The 14,644-nt window shown below is 49.0% G+C and overlaps 2 protein-coding genes across 5 annotated transcripts in view; both read right to left on the reverse strand.

The window, feature by feature from the left end:
• The window catches only part of LOC142292353 (uncharacterized), a 102,108-nt gene extending 96,961 nt beyond the window's left edge, over positions 1-5,147 (reverse strand). The window contains exon 1 of one of the 4 annotated variants that reach the window (XM_075337668.1): positions 2,468-2,697. The gene's annotated coding sequence lies outside the window, so the exon portion shown is untranslated. Of the gene's footprint in view, positions 1-2,439; positions 2,705-5,104 lie in introns of those variants that run through there. The other 3 variants (XM_075337672.1, XM_075337669.1, XM_075337670.1) reach the window with 3 other exon arrangements.
• Positions 5,148-7,597: 2,450 nt separating this feature from the next.
• LOC142290085 (uncharacterized) overlaps positions 7,598-14,644 on the reverse strand; it is a 34,855-nt gene continuing 27,808 nt past the window's right edge. The window contains exon 8 of the mRNA XM_075334020.1: positions 7,598-9,582. Within this exon, the coding sequence (XP_075190135.1) occupies positions 8,801-9,582 (782 nt within the window). The 3' untranslated portion in view covers positions 7,598-8,800. The remainder of the gene's footprint in view (positions 9,583-14,644) is intronic.

Below are 14,644 nucleotides of genomic sequence, written 5' to 3' on the forward strand. Positions count from 1 at the left end.
AGGAGGAGGAGCACATATACCGGAGAGGAGGAGGAGGAGGAGGAGCACATATACCGGAGAGGAGGAGGAGGCGCACATATACCGGAGAGGAGGAGGAGGCGCACATATACCGGAGAGGAGGAGGAGGAGGAGCACATATACCGGAGAGGAGGAGGAGGAGGAGGAGGAGCACATATACCGGAGAGGAGGAGGAGGCGCACATATACCGGAGAGGAGGAGGAGGAGCACATATACCGGAGAGGAGGAGGAGGAGCACATATACCGGAGAGGAGGAGGAGGAGGAGCACATATACCGGAGAGGAGGAGGAGGAGGAGCACATATACCGGAGAGGAGGAGGAGGAGGAGGAGGAGGAGGAGCACATATACCGGAGAGGAGGAGGAGCACATATACCGGAGAGGAGGAGGAGGAGCACATATACCGGAGAGGAGGAGGAGGAGCACATATACCGGAGAGGAGGAGGAGGCGCACATATACCGGGGAGGAGGAGGAGGCGCACATATACCGGAGAGGAGGAGGAGGCGCACATATACCGGAGAGGAGGAGGAGGCGCACATATACCGGAGAGGAGGAGGAGGCGCACATATACCGGAGAGGAGGAGGAGGCGCACATATACCGGAGAGGAGGAGGAGGCGCACATATACCGGAGAGGAGGAGGAGGAGGAGCACATATACCGGAGAGGAGGAGGAGGAGGAGCACATATACCGGAGAGGAGGAGGAGGAGGAGCACATATACCGGAGAGGAGGAGGAGGAGGAGCACATATACCGGAGAGGAGGAGGAGGAGGAGGCGCACATATACCGGAGAGGAGGAGGAGGAGCACATATACCGGAGAGGAGGAGGAGGAGCACATATACCGGAGAGGAGGAGGAGGAGGAGGAGGCGCACATATACCGGAGAGGAGGAGGAGGAGGAGCACATGTACCGGAGAGGAGGAGGAGGCGCACATATACCGGAGAGGAGGAGGAGGAGGAGGAGCACATATACCGGAGAGGAGGAGGAGGAGGAGCACATATACCGGAGAGGAGGAGGAGGAGCACATATACCGGAGAGGAGGAGGAGGAGCACATATACCAGAGAGGAGGAGGAGGAGCACATATACCAGAGAGGAGGAGGAGGAGCACATATACCGGAGAGGAGGAGGAGGAGGCGCACATATACCGGAGAGGAGGAGGAGGAGGCGCACATATACCGGAGAGGAGGAGGAGGCGGCGCACATATACCGGAGAGGAGGAGGAGGAGGAGCACATATACCGGAGAGGAGGAGGAGGAGGAGGAGCACATATACCGGAGAGGAGGCGCACATATACCGGAGATGAGGAGGAGGAGGAGCACATATACCGGAGAGGAGGAGGAGGAGCACATATACCGGAGAGGAGGAGGAGGAGGCGCACATATACCGGAGAGGAGGAGGAGGCGCACATATACCGGAGAGGAGGAGGAGGAGGCGCACATATACCGGAGAGGAGGAGGAGGAGCACATATACCGGAGATGAGGAGGAGGAGGAGCACATATACCGGAGAGGAGGAGGAGGAGCACATATACCGGAGAGGAGGAGGAGGAGGCGCACATATACCGGAGATGAGGAGGAGGAGGAGCACATATACCGGAGAGGAGGAGGAGGAGCACATATACCGGAGATGAGGAGGAGGAGGAGCACATATACCGGAGAGGAGGAGGAGGAGCACATATACCGGAGAGGAGGAGGAGGAGGCGCACATATACCGGAGAGGAGGAGGAGGCGGCGCACATATACCGGAGAGGAGGAGGAGGCGCACATATACCGGAGAGGAGGAGGAGGCGCACATATACCGGAGAGGAGGAGGAGGAGCACATATACCGGAGAGGAGGAGGAGGCGCACATATACCGGAGAGGAGGAGGAGGAGGAGGAGCACATATACCGGAGAGGAGGAGGAGGCGCACATATACCGGAGAGGAGGAGGAGGCGCACATATACCGGAGAGGAGGAGCACATATACCGGAGAGGAGGAGGCGCACATATACCGGAGAGGAGGAGGAGGCGCACATATACCGGAGAGGAGGAGGAGGCGCACATATACCGGAGATGAGGAGGAGGAGGAGCACATATACCGGAGAGGAGGAGGAGGAGCACATATACCGGAGAGGAGGAGGAGGCGCACATATACCGGAGAGGAGGAGGAGGAGCACATATACCGGAGAGGAGGAGGAGGCGCACATATACCGGAGAGGAGGAGGAGGAGGAGCACATATACCGGAGAGGAGGAGGAGGCGCACATATACCGGAGAGGAGGAGGAGGAGGCGCACATATACCGGAGAGGAGGAGGAGGAGGCGCACATATACCGGAGAGGAGGAGGAGGAGCACATATACCGGAGAGGAGGAGGAGGAGCACATATACCGGAGAGGAGGAGGAGGCGCACATATACCGGAGAGGAGGAGGAGGCGCACATATACCGGAGAGGAGGAGGAGGAGCACATATACCGGAGAGGGTCACTGCGTCTTCTCCGGGCTCCGGGGGAGGTTTTCTCGGAGGTTTCCTGGTTTTGTGATGAGATTTGTCTCCTCCATTCCCCTCAGTTCTGCAGCAGCATTTCCTGTCCCTGGAAACTACATCTCCCGGCATCCCGTGCGGCCGCTCTCCTGTCTCTTTCCTTCCAGTGCAGGAGTCACCGCCGCGCGGTCAGGTAGATGCTAGAATGTACCTCACTGGTCACGTGTCTGTGCGGTCACGTGGTGGCTTTCCAGGCGCGTTCTGGTTAGCGCGCACTCTTCACCACTGAGAAGAAGCTGCAAGTGGCGTCACCGCTGTGTGTCCTCAGTGAGGGGAATTTGGAGGGTGTGGGTGGAATTTAGGACGTATAATGAGGGGAGGGGGAAGATGAGACTAGTGGAATTTGGGGCTGTGTACTGGGTAAGGGGTCTGGTGAGATTTGGGGGTGTATACTGGGTGAGTGGGTGTCTGTGGCGGGATGTGAGGGTGTGTAACGGGTGAGGGGGTGTCTGTGGTGGGATTTGAGGTTGTGTAACGGGTGAGGGGGGTGTCTGTGGTGGGATTTGAGTGGGTGTAACGGGTGAGGGGGGTGTCTGTGGTGGGATTTGAGTGGGTGTAACGGGTGAGGGGGGTGTCTGTGGTGGGATTTGAGTGGGTGTAACGGGTGAGGGGGGTGTCTGTGGTGGGATTTGAGTGGGTGTAACGGGTGAGGGGGGTGTCTGTGGTGGGATTTGAGTGGGTGTAACGGGTGAGGGGGGTGTCTGTGGCGGGATTTGAGTGGGTGTAACTGGTGAGGGGGGTGTCTGTGGCGGGATGTGAGGGTGTGTAACGGGTGAGGGGGGTGTCTGTGGTGGGATTTGAGGTTGTAACGGGTGAGGGGGGTGTCTGTGGTGGGATTTGAGGTTTGTGTAACGGGTGAGGGGGGTGTCTGTGGTGGGATTTGAGTGGGTGTAACGGGTGAGGGGGGTGTCTGTGGTGGGATTTGAGTGGGTGTAACGGGTGAGGGGGGTGTCTGTGGTGGGATTTGAGTGGGTGTAACGGGTGAGGGGGGTGTCTGTGGTGGGATTTGAGTGGGTGTAACGGGTGAGGGGGGGTGTCTGTGGTGGGATTTGAGTGGGTGTAACGGGTGAGGGGGGTGTCTGTGGTGGGATTTGAGTGGGTGTAACGGGTGAGGGGGGTGTCTGTGGTGGGATTTGAGTGGGTGTAACGGGTGAGGGGGGTGTCTGTGGCGGGATTTGAGTGGGTGTAACTGGTGAGGGGGGTGTCTGTGGCGGGATGTGAGGGTGTGTAACGGGTGAGGGGGGTGTCTGTGGTGGGATTTGAGGTTGTGTAACGGGTGAGGAGGGTGTCTGTGGTGGGATTTGAGGTTGTGTAACGGGTGAGGGGGGTGTCTGTGGTGGGATTTGAGGTTGTGTAACGGGTGAGGGGGGTGTCTGTGGTGGGATTTGAGGTTGTGTAACGGGTGAGGGGGGTGTCTGTGGTGGGATTTGAGGTTGTGTAACGGGTGAGGGGGGTGTCTGTGGTGGGATTTGAGGTTGTGTAACGGGTGAGGGGGGTGTCTGTGGTGGGATTTGAGGTTGTGTAACGGGTGAGGGGGGTGTCTGTGGTGGGATTTGAGTGGGTGTAACGGGTGAGGGGGGTGTCTGTGGTGGGATTTGAGTGGGTGTAACGGGTGAGGGGGGTGTCTGTGGTGGGATTTGAGTGGGTGTAACGGGTGAGGGGGGTGTCTGTGGTGGGATTTGAGTGGGTGTAACGGGTGAGGGGGGTGTCTGTGGTGGGATTTGAGTGGGTGTAACGGGTGAGGGGGGTGTCTGTGGTGGGATTTGAGTGGGTGTAACGGGTGAGGGGGGTGTCTGTGGTGGGATTTGAGTGGGTGTAACGGGTGAGGGGGGTGTCTGTGGTGGGATTTGAGGGGGCGTAACGGGTGAGGGGGGTGTCTGTGGTGGGATTTGAGGGGGCGTAACGGGTGAGGAGGGTGTCTGTGGTGGGATTTGAGGGGGCGTAATGGGTGAGGGGGTGTCTGTGGTGGGATTTGGGTGTTATATAATGGGGTGTGCTGCTCTCTGATTTTTATAGGAGTGGTTATATGCAGCACCTCTGTTCTCTAGTTTGTGTTACGTCAGTCCCGGATGACCCTTTTTAATGATTGGGTGGTCAGTCGCAGCATTCAGAATTCTTATTAGGGTATGTGCCCACGATCAGGACTCGCTGCGTTCACAACGCATGGGGTTCTGATCTGCGGTGCAGTGCCTCTCTGCAGGAGACCGCAGTTGACTGTGCCCATGATCAGGGTTCGGTGCGCGGCGATCTCCTGCTTGTGTTCTCCCTACAGAGGAGCATGCAATTTCGCATCAAACAATTGACATGCTGCGGTCTAGAAAGACGCACCACAGATCAGTGTTTACTGCGGAAAAAAAGCAGTGGGCACGGGATTTCTAGAAATCTCATCCAGTAAGATTGTACTGTACACTGTACAGCAAAAGCATGCTGCGTCCAAAACGCTGCAAATACTGATCGTGGGGACGCAGCCTTACACGGGGCGATGCAGCATTCACATATTACACAGCAATAAACTTATCCCCTGACCTTCTTGTAGGCCCCAAAAATACCTTTATAAAATGTCCCACCTGGTATGTAAATTGTCCAGACCGATGGGCGTCCTAATCTGTGCCTCCTGTGCTGATTGACATGGATGATGTCTCGGACGCCATCCATGTAAGTGGGCAAAATCTCCGTATTCCCTTCTAATGCAGGCGCACTTCGCTCTGCCCTGTTACAGTAAAGGTCAGCAAAGCCTCACAAATGAGAAAACCCAGCGTTTGACATCCATGGCTTCTAGACTTCAGGCCTTCATTGCTGCAAAGTATTCTCTACAAAGTGTTAAAAACGAGCATTTTATTTGTGGGAAAGTTACTTTGTCCAATTATTTTTGAATCTCTGAAATGTGAAGGGTTTATAGAAAAATGGCTGCAATTCCTACACAATTCACAGGAAATGTTTCTTTTATACCCTGCAGTGCTAACCAGTGAGCCATCATGTCACCCAAATGGAGACTTGCGGACAAGAGACTGTCTTTATCCATCATGTTTTCGTCCTGTAGATAAGGTGGTGCTCTCCTTAAAGGTACCGTCACACATAACGAGATCGCAGCTGAGTCACGGTTTCCGATCTTGTAATGTGTGACACCTACCAGCGATCAGGCCCCTGCTGTGAGATCGCTAATCGTTGCAGAATGGTCCAGGCCATTTTCTTCAAAGGCGATGTCCTGCTGGGCAGGACACATCGCTGTGTTTGACACTGTGTGACAGGGTCCCAGTGACTGCTGAGATTGTTATACAGGTCGCTACTGCGACCTGTATTGTTCCTGCATCGCTGGTAAGATCTGACTGTGTGACATCTCACCTGTGACCTCCCAGTGACTTACCTGCGATTCCCTATCAGGTCGCATCGTTTTCGGGATCGCTGGTAAGTCGTGTGTGACTGGGCCTTAAGGTACATCTGTCTCAAGTTACCTTCTGATAAGCTGAGCCCTTGCATCATCATTCCCTTTGAAGTCAAACAAATTGATGCCGCGTCCTACAAATTTATAAGTCCTATCTTGCTACGCATTCCCAACTCTTTCCATATCCCTTCTTAAAATCCATGATTGTGAGCCACTTCTTCACAAATCCCTGTGCCATGTCTTCACCTGTCAGCTTGGCCATGAACAAGGTGAGAGGTAAAATCCATTTTCTGGTAGACTGGAAAGGATTTGATCCTGAAAAGAGGTTGTGGGAGCCCAAAGAGAATATTCATACCCCACTCTGAAGAGATTTTTTTTCGGGCTTGTAAAGGAGGGGGCTTAAAGAGGGTGGTACTTTCACACATCCGGTTTGAGCAGTGCGGCTCAATCCGGCTGTGAAACCTATGCAACGGATGCGGCAAAAACACTGCATCCTTTGCATAAGTTTTTACATGCAGCCCGTCCGTTTTTTTCCGGTTGCGGCATGCTACTGAGCATGCGCAGTGGAAGAAACCGCATGTGGCGGCCGGATGCGTTTTTCTCCGCATCGCGCCGCATCTGGCGTCAGGCATGCATTGAAAAATGCACCGCGATGCGTTTTTTTTTTTTTTTTGCCGGAGCAAAAAACATTGCAGGCAACGTTCCATCCGGCCGCGGCATCGGCTAAATCTGCCGCATGCGGCAAAAACCGGACTGAACGCAAGCCCATACGGCACAATACGGCACTCATGTAAGTCTATGCAAAAACAACCGCAACCGGTGGCAAAAAAAAAACAGTTGCGGTTTTTCTGCAGAGCGCTGTATTGTGCCGCAGAGCAAAAACCGGATGTGTGAAAGTAGCCTTATGCCAGCATCCCCGAAGGGACACAGATGTACCAGCCATCCTGCTGTCCCTCCTTGTGTGCCGGCTCCTGTCATGGCCCCCTGCTCCTGGGGCCTGCAGGTCTCCTAGCAAGTCTTAGGGCGTGCTCGCTTCTGATTTTTAAAGGGGAAGCTCGCACAAACCAGAAGTATTGCTGAGAGCCACTTGGTATTTAAGGTACCTTCCCCCACTAGGAGGTGCCTGAGCAACATACTTTTTAGTTAGTCCTATGACTGCTAGTCAGTTGTCAGGTCCCTGAAACCATTTCTGGCAGCCCGAACCTGACCTACCAGTCAGTTCTCAAGCCTGTCCTACCTGACTGAACCCATGTCAGTCATAGTAGCCAGCATACAATACCAGCCGTCCACTCTGAACCAGTACCTACATCCACCATCCCTATGATCCCGTTCCATTCCTGCCCATAACTGCGTCCCTGGCCCTTGGGGTCAGCTGTTGCAGCACGGAGAGTGCCCAGGAGTGGCACCAGGTGTCTCCCAGCAGCTAAATTCAACCTCACCATCAGAGGCTCTGGTCAATACCAATTGGCACTTTGTTACATCCATCCAAGGTAAACCCGGTCCATGGCGCAGTGTGTCCACACCCACATGCATGACAGAAATGTGACCTATGTACAATTTTGTGTGGTATGCTTACCTGTTAAAGGTGAATAAAAGTTCAATGTCTGAGGTTTGCAAATTTTACTACATTTTTGCAAAATTTCTGATATTTTCATAAATAACGGAAAATGTTATTGACCTACATTCACAGCTATCGTGAAGTATGATGTTCCATAAAAAAAAAAAAAATCCTAGAATCACTGGGTTTGGATGAAGCGCTAGATTTATTACAACAATATAAAGCGTCAAGTCAGATTTGAAGAATTGGGCTCTGTCCGGAAGGTGTTGAAAGGTTGTTTTCATTTTTATAAATTAATAGTACACATGAAAAAATCAACTTTATTATATATTTTATTAGAGAAATCCACTTTTTTCTCCACCAGGACGGATCATGTCATTCTCAAGTTCCAGTGTAAAAAAAGGAAAAGTATGTATTCAGGTATTATTTTATTAGCAAAATTTAGATTTTTTTTCCAAATAAAGCTCTAGTGTTAACTCGATCCTTCTATGATGTCTTAACAAGATTGCATCCATAGGCAAAATATTTTCCAGTCTTCTCCCCTGTGTGAGCGCTCTAATGACCAACAAAAGCTTTTCCGTAAGAGAAACATCCTGTACATTATGAACATGAAAGTGGCTTCTGCAGTGCATGAATTCTTAGGAGCACTTTGCACACTACAACATCACAAGCCGATGCGATGCCGAGCGCGATAGTCCCCGCCCCGTCGCAGCTGCGATATCTTGTGATAGCAGCCGTAGCGAATATTATCGCTACGCCAGCTTCACATGCACTTACCTGCCCTGCGACGTCGCTCTGGCCGGCGACCCGCCTCCTTCCTAAGTGGGCGGGTCGTGTGGCGTCACAGCGACGTCACACGGCAGGCGGCCAATAGAAGCGGAGGGGCCGGAGATGAGCGGGACGTAAACATCCCGCCCACCTCTTTCCTTCCGCATTGCAGACGGGACGCAGGTAGATGTTCCTCGCTCCTGCGACTTCATACACAGCGATGTGTGCTGCCACAGAAACGTGGAACAACATCGTACCGTCGCTGCAGCCAAAATAATGAAAATGACCGACGCTACACCGATCATACGATAGACGCTTTTGCGCTAGGTAATCGTAGTTAAAACGATTTACACACTCCGATGTCGAGAGCGACGCCGGATGTGCGTCACTTTCGATTTAACCCCACTGACATCGCACCTGCGATGTCGTAGTGTGCAAAGGGCCCCTTAGGCGTGCCACAAGGGTTGATTTATGAGTAAAATGGTTCCCACTTTCGGAGCTAAAGGCCTCTGCTCTGGGAGAGTTCTCCCATTTCCAAGACGACCTGAGTTTTGCTTAAAAAGTGTGTTGTTTTTGATGTTGAGTAAGAGAATATCTCTGGGTAAAATTTTTACCACATTGTGAACATGAAAATGGCTTCTCTCCGGTGTGTGTTCTTACGTGTTCAGCCAAATAGGGTTTAAGGCGAAAACATTTTCCACATTCTGAGCAAGCAAACGGCTTCTCCCCTGTGTGCATTCTCATATGATAGTTTAATTGTGATTTAAGAGTAAATTGCTTTCCACATTCCGAGCATGAAAATGGCTTCTCTCCGGTGTGTGTTCTTACGTGTTCAGCCAAATAGGGTTTAATGCGAAAACATTTTCCACATTCTGAGCAAGCAAACGGCTTCTCCCCTGTGTGCATTCTCATATGATAGTTTAATTGTGATTTAAGAGTAAATTGCTTTCCACATTCCGAGCATGAAAATGGCTTCTCTCCTGTGTGAGCTCTCTGATGTATTACAAGGAGCGACTTATAGAGAAAAAGTTTCCCACATTCTGAGCACGGAAACAGCTTTTCATTTGTGTGAACTTTTTGATGCTCAGCAAGTAGTGTTTGATGGTGAAAATGTCTTACACATTCCGAAGATGAGAACGACTGTACGATTTTGTTACTGCACTTGTTTGAGGGAAGATTAGACTTATTTTTTAAATGTTTTCCACATTTGGAACTCGCAGAAATTTCATCCATTTTAGGTTCAGTTCTTTTGTCATCTATCGGAGATTCATTATCTTCCACTTTGACGTGAAGAGTTAAAAGGACGTTTTCTTTGGAATTTCTCTTACTATTGTCACCTGGAAAAGGAAAAAAAAAATCCATAAATTGTTAGTTTACTAATTCTATATGTAATGCATGTATCAGCAGTCAACAAATCAAAAGGGGCATTCTTTTTCATAGAGAAAATATCAAAACAACCCATCAATCATATACAGTGTGTCCACCCATATCCTGTTCACTGCCATTAACTTGAGAACGGCAGCAGCTGTAGGCAGAGAAGTGGTGTCTAGGTATAGTTAAGTAGCCATGCGCTATGCAATGAAACCACCTATAGCGCCACTTGGTGGAAAACGGATTTAGCATTTTTATCTCAAATGGAATGAGAGAGAAAAAAAAAGTGAAAGTTGTAGAGCATCATCAATTCAATACGAATCGACACCTTGCACAGAAATGCTGTGATATGAAACCCATGCAAAACATTTGACTGCTGGTCACGCATATGGCGCTCATTTAACTTTGATGCTTAAAGTGGCCACCGTCAGCTGCAATGCACATCTGGCCTCTGCACAGCATACTGTATCTTGCTGCAATGCACATCTGGCCTCTTCACAGCATACTGTATCTGGCTGCAATACACATCTGGCCTCTGCACAGCATACTGTATCTGGCTGCAATGCACATCTGGCCTCTGCACAGCATACTGTATCTGGCTGCAATGCACATCTGGCCTCTGCACAGCATACTGTATCTGGCTGCAATGCACATCTGGCCTCTGCACAGCATACTGTATCTGGCTGCAATGCACATCTGGCCTCTGCACAGCATACTGTATCTGGCTGCAATGCACATCTGGCCTCTGCACAGCATACTGTATCTTGCTGCAATGCACATCTGGCCTCTGCACAGCATACTGTATCTTGCTGCAATGCACATCTGGACTCTGCACAGCATACTGTATCTTGCTGCAATGCACATCTGGACTCTGCACAGCATACTGTATCTTGCTGCAATGCACATCTGGACTCTGCACAGCATACTGTATCTTGCTGCTGTTGTGCAATATGGTAGGTGACACGTTTGAACAAGCATCTGTGATACGTCGTCGTAGGTCCTGCAATGTTGGTGGAGGAGTCGCATACACCTGCTGTTTGATGTGACCTCACAGAAAGACATCCAATGGGGTCAGGCCAGATGAGCGGAGGCCACTCCACACAGCCACCATACCCAATGACTTGTAGGAAGGTGTGTGTGTGTGTATAATATATATATATATATATATATATATATATATGTGTGTATATATGCTAATATATATGTATTCTACAAAAATGATCTGTCAAAGAGCAAAAGAAGCCTAAGCGAGAATTTATGATGTAACTTCCCTGATGAGCTGCATGGACGTATTGTCTTCATAGGAAAGCGGATGCTAGGTTAGAAAAATTTCATCAAAGCCTTTGTGGCAAGCAGCATAAATCAATGAACCCTCCCTTTCAGGTGTTATCCATGCTGGGGAAGATTTTCTTGTCACACGCTGGGACCTCTGCTACCTGTGGATGAATGAGCCCTTCCTGTCAGTCTGTAGAAGGTGCCATAATGGTGGGAAAACTTTTCTTAGCACATTCAGACTCCTCCAATACTGAAGGATATGGTTATATTAGATTATAGGCAATTCAAAATTTTGCATTTTTTTATGCTTTAGTACTTTTGCAAAATTATGAACACATTTCAATGAGTCCTCAGTGGCTGATATATTTTAATGGCTAGCTGAAAAGATGCAAGCTTTCGATACTATTCTGGTCTCTTCATCAGGCACGGCATAACACAAAACCTGAACAGTCACATTTATACAAAACATGATATAGAATAGTGCAGTAAATGAGAGGTGGTGACAAACAGAATAATCAGCACTGAAAGGAGATAAACAGTTGTGGCAGTAAATATTGGTGTAGTTCATAAATATTGTGGACATTTTATTAGCATCTGATTTTGGTCTGATCCAGGGTTGTGATGGTCTGAGCGGCACATTCATTAAGTGATGTTCCTTAATTCTTAGTTATATCTTAAAAAGAGAGCAAATTTCCAGAACTGGTCTCTCAAAAACTTAAATCTTATGTTCTACTGCTTCTGCCCTGCATCATCCTTATACAGACAGAGCATTCTTCCTTGAAGTAGATGCCTCTGTTAGTGGCGTTGGAGGAGTTCTTTCACAAAATTCCTCATGCGCCAAAAAAACATCCCGGTGGATCCTTCTAGAAATTTTCTCCAGGAGAGCAAAATTATAACATTGGTGACCGTGAACTCTTAGCCATAAAATTAGGACTTGAGGAATAGCGACATCTACTTGATGGAGCCAAGTTTTCCACCTATGCTCACTACAGAAAATCAGGGAGTATCTTCAGTTAGCCCACAGGCAAAATCATCATCACGCTCAATTATCTTTTTTTTATGGTTTGACTTCATACTGACTTTCCATCTCACCGAGAAAAACCACAGAGCTGATGCCCTATCCCTATCATTTGACTCATGAGAAGCCTCTGAAGATGCACTCTCACATGTAATTGAGCCTATACTTATCATTGCTACATCTCTTCACCGTCCCATTCTCCAAGAGACATTTTCTGGTTTTAACAACACTCAGCCAGAAAGTCGTCTTCTGAGCCCATTCTTCCTTCGTCTTCAGTCACTCGGGAGTTAAACTGTTGAACTTCTTTCTCGTGTCTACTGAAGGTCCAAAGAATTTGTACCACCATGCCTTCATATGTGTAGTTCAAACCCTCACATCAAACACCTCTGTCTCCTCCAGCTTCTTCCTATCCCTCATGATCGTTGGGCTGAGATCTCTATATAGTGGAACCTTAGTTTAAGATTAACTTGGTTTGAGAGCGTTTTGCAAGACAAGCAAAGCTTTTCATAAATTTGTAACTTGGTTTAAGAGCAATGATTTGCAAGAAGAGCAAATACGCACCATGCATGCTTCCGGTTCTGTCCTTTCACCGCACTCCGACATGCTCTGGAGGTAACTTTCTGTACATATGTACTGTATACTGTACACAGTATACCACTGTAGAGTACAGTATACGGTATACTATACAGCATGTCTATCAATTTGCATTTGTGGATACAGTATTGTACTCGCTTTCGGCTAACCAGTACAGCACATTGCTTATACAGTACCTCCCACACACCAACAATTCTATTGTAAGGTAATGTGGAGTTTACTTTGCATTATGTTTTTTACTGTACAGTATTTTGTATTAGTGACTGTAATAATTTTATATGAATACTGTACATTTTGTATTACTGTAATAAGTTTGTATAAATACAGTAAATCCCATAAATCCCATCCTCAAAAAGCCCTCCCTTGACCCTTCCTCTGTGTCAAACTATCGCCCCATATCCCTTCTCCCCTATGCCTTAAAACTACTGGAACAGCATGTCCATCTTGAACTGTCCTCACACCTCTCCTCCTGCTTCCTCTTTGACCAGCTACAATCTGGCTTCCGACCAAATCACTCTACTGAAACTGCCCTAACCAAAGTCACCAATGATCTACTAACCGCCAAAGCCAAGCGACACTACTCTATCATCCTCCTCCTGAACCTGTCTTCTGCCTTCGACACAGTAGACCATTGCCTGCTACTACAGATCCTCTCATCTCTGGGCATCACAGACTTGGCCCTATCTTGGATCTCCTCATATCTAACCGACTGAACTTTCAGCGTCTCCCACCACTTCCTCATCTCGCCCCCTATCTGTCGGTGTCCCCCAAGGCTCAGTTCTAGGACCCCTGCTGTTCTCCATTTACACCTTCGGCCTGGAACAGCTCGTAGAGTCCCATGGCTTTCAGTATCATCTCTATGCCGATGACACACAGATCTACCTCTCTGGACCTGACATTACTTCTCTACTAACCAAAATTCCACAATGTCTGTCTGCTATTTCGTCCATCTTCTCTGCGTGATTCCTAAAGCTTAACATGGACAAAACAGAGTTCATTGTCTTTCCTCCTCCTCACTCATCTCCTCCAATAAGCCTTTCCATCAAACTCGATGGTTGCTCACTCTCCCCAGTCTCACAAGCTCGTTGCCTTGGAGTAACCCTCGACTCTGCTCTATCCTTGAAGCCGCACATCTAAGCCCTCTTCACCTCATGCAGAATACAACTCAAAAATATCTCCCGGATCCATGCTTTCCTTAACCAAGAATCAGCAAAAACATTAGTGCATGCCCTCATCTCCCGCCTCGACTACTGCAACCTCCTGCTCTCTGGCCTCCCTTCCAACATTCTTGAACCCCTCCAATCTATCCTAAACTCTGCAGCCCACTTAATCCACCTCTCCCCTCGCTATTCCCCAGCCTCACCACTCTGCCAATCCCTTCACTGGCTTCCCATCGCCCAACGACTCCAGTTCAAAACATTAACCATGACATACAAAGCCATCCACAACCTGTCTCTTCCTTACATCTGTGACCTAGTCTCCCGGTACCTACCTTCACGCAACCTCAGATCCTCACAAGATCTCCTTCTCTGCTCCTCTCTTATCTCCTCTTCCCACAATCGCGTACAAGATTTCTCCTGTGCATCCCCCATACTCTGGAACGCTCTACCTCAGCACATCAGACTCTCCCCTACCGTGGAAAACTTCAAGAGGAACCTCAAGACCCATCTCTTCCAACAAGCCTATAACCTACAATAATCTCAGTCCACTACACCACTGCGCAACCAGCTGTGTCCTCACCTATTGTACCATCACCCATTCCCTGTAGACTGAGCCCTCGCGGACAGGGTCCTCTCTCCTCCTATACCAGTCTGTTTTGTATTGTTAATTGTTGTACGTATACCCTCTTTCACTTGTAAGGCGCCATGGAATAAATGGCACTATAATAATAAATAATAATATTTTTGAATTGTGGTACGAATGGTCTGTGTTTCAATTATTTCCTAAGGGGAAAATTCGCTTTGATATAAGAGTAACTTAGTTTAAAAGCACACTCCCGGAACCAATTATGCTCGTAATCCAAGGTTCCACTGTATATGCAAACATTTCCCTAGACGTCTCCTCTGCTTTACCCCCAGAGTAATGGGCAGACTGAACGAATTAGTCAATGGAACAGTATTTACTAATATATTCCAACTCCC

Source organism: Anomaloglossus baeobatrachus, chromosome 2, assembly GCF_048569485.1.
Source record: "Anomaloglossus baeobatrachus isolate aAnoBae1 chromosome 2, aAnoBae1.hap1, whole genome shotgun sequence".
NCBI classification, from domain to species: Eukaryota; Metazoa; Chordata; class Amphibia; order Anura; family Aromobatidae; genus Anomaloglossus; species Anomaloglossus baeobatrachus.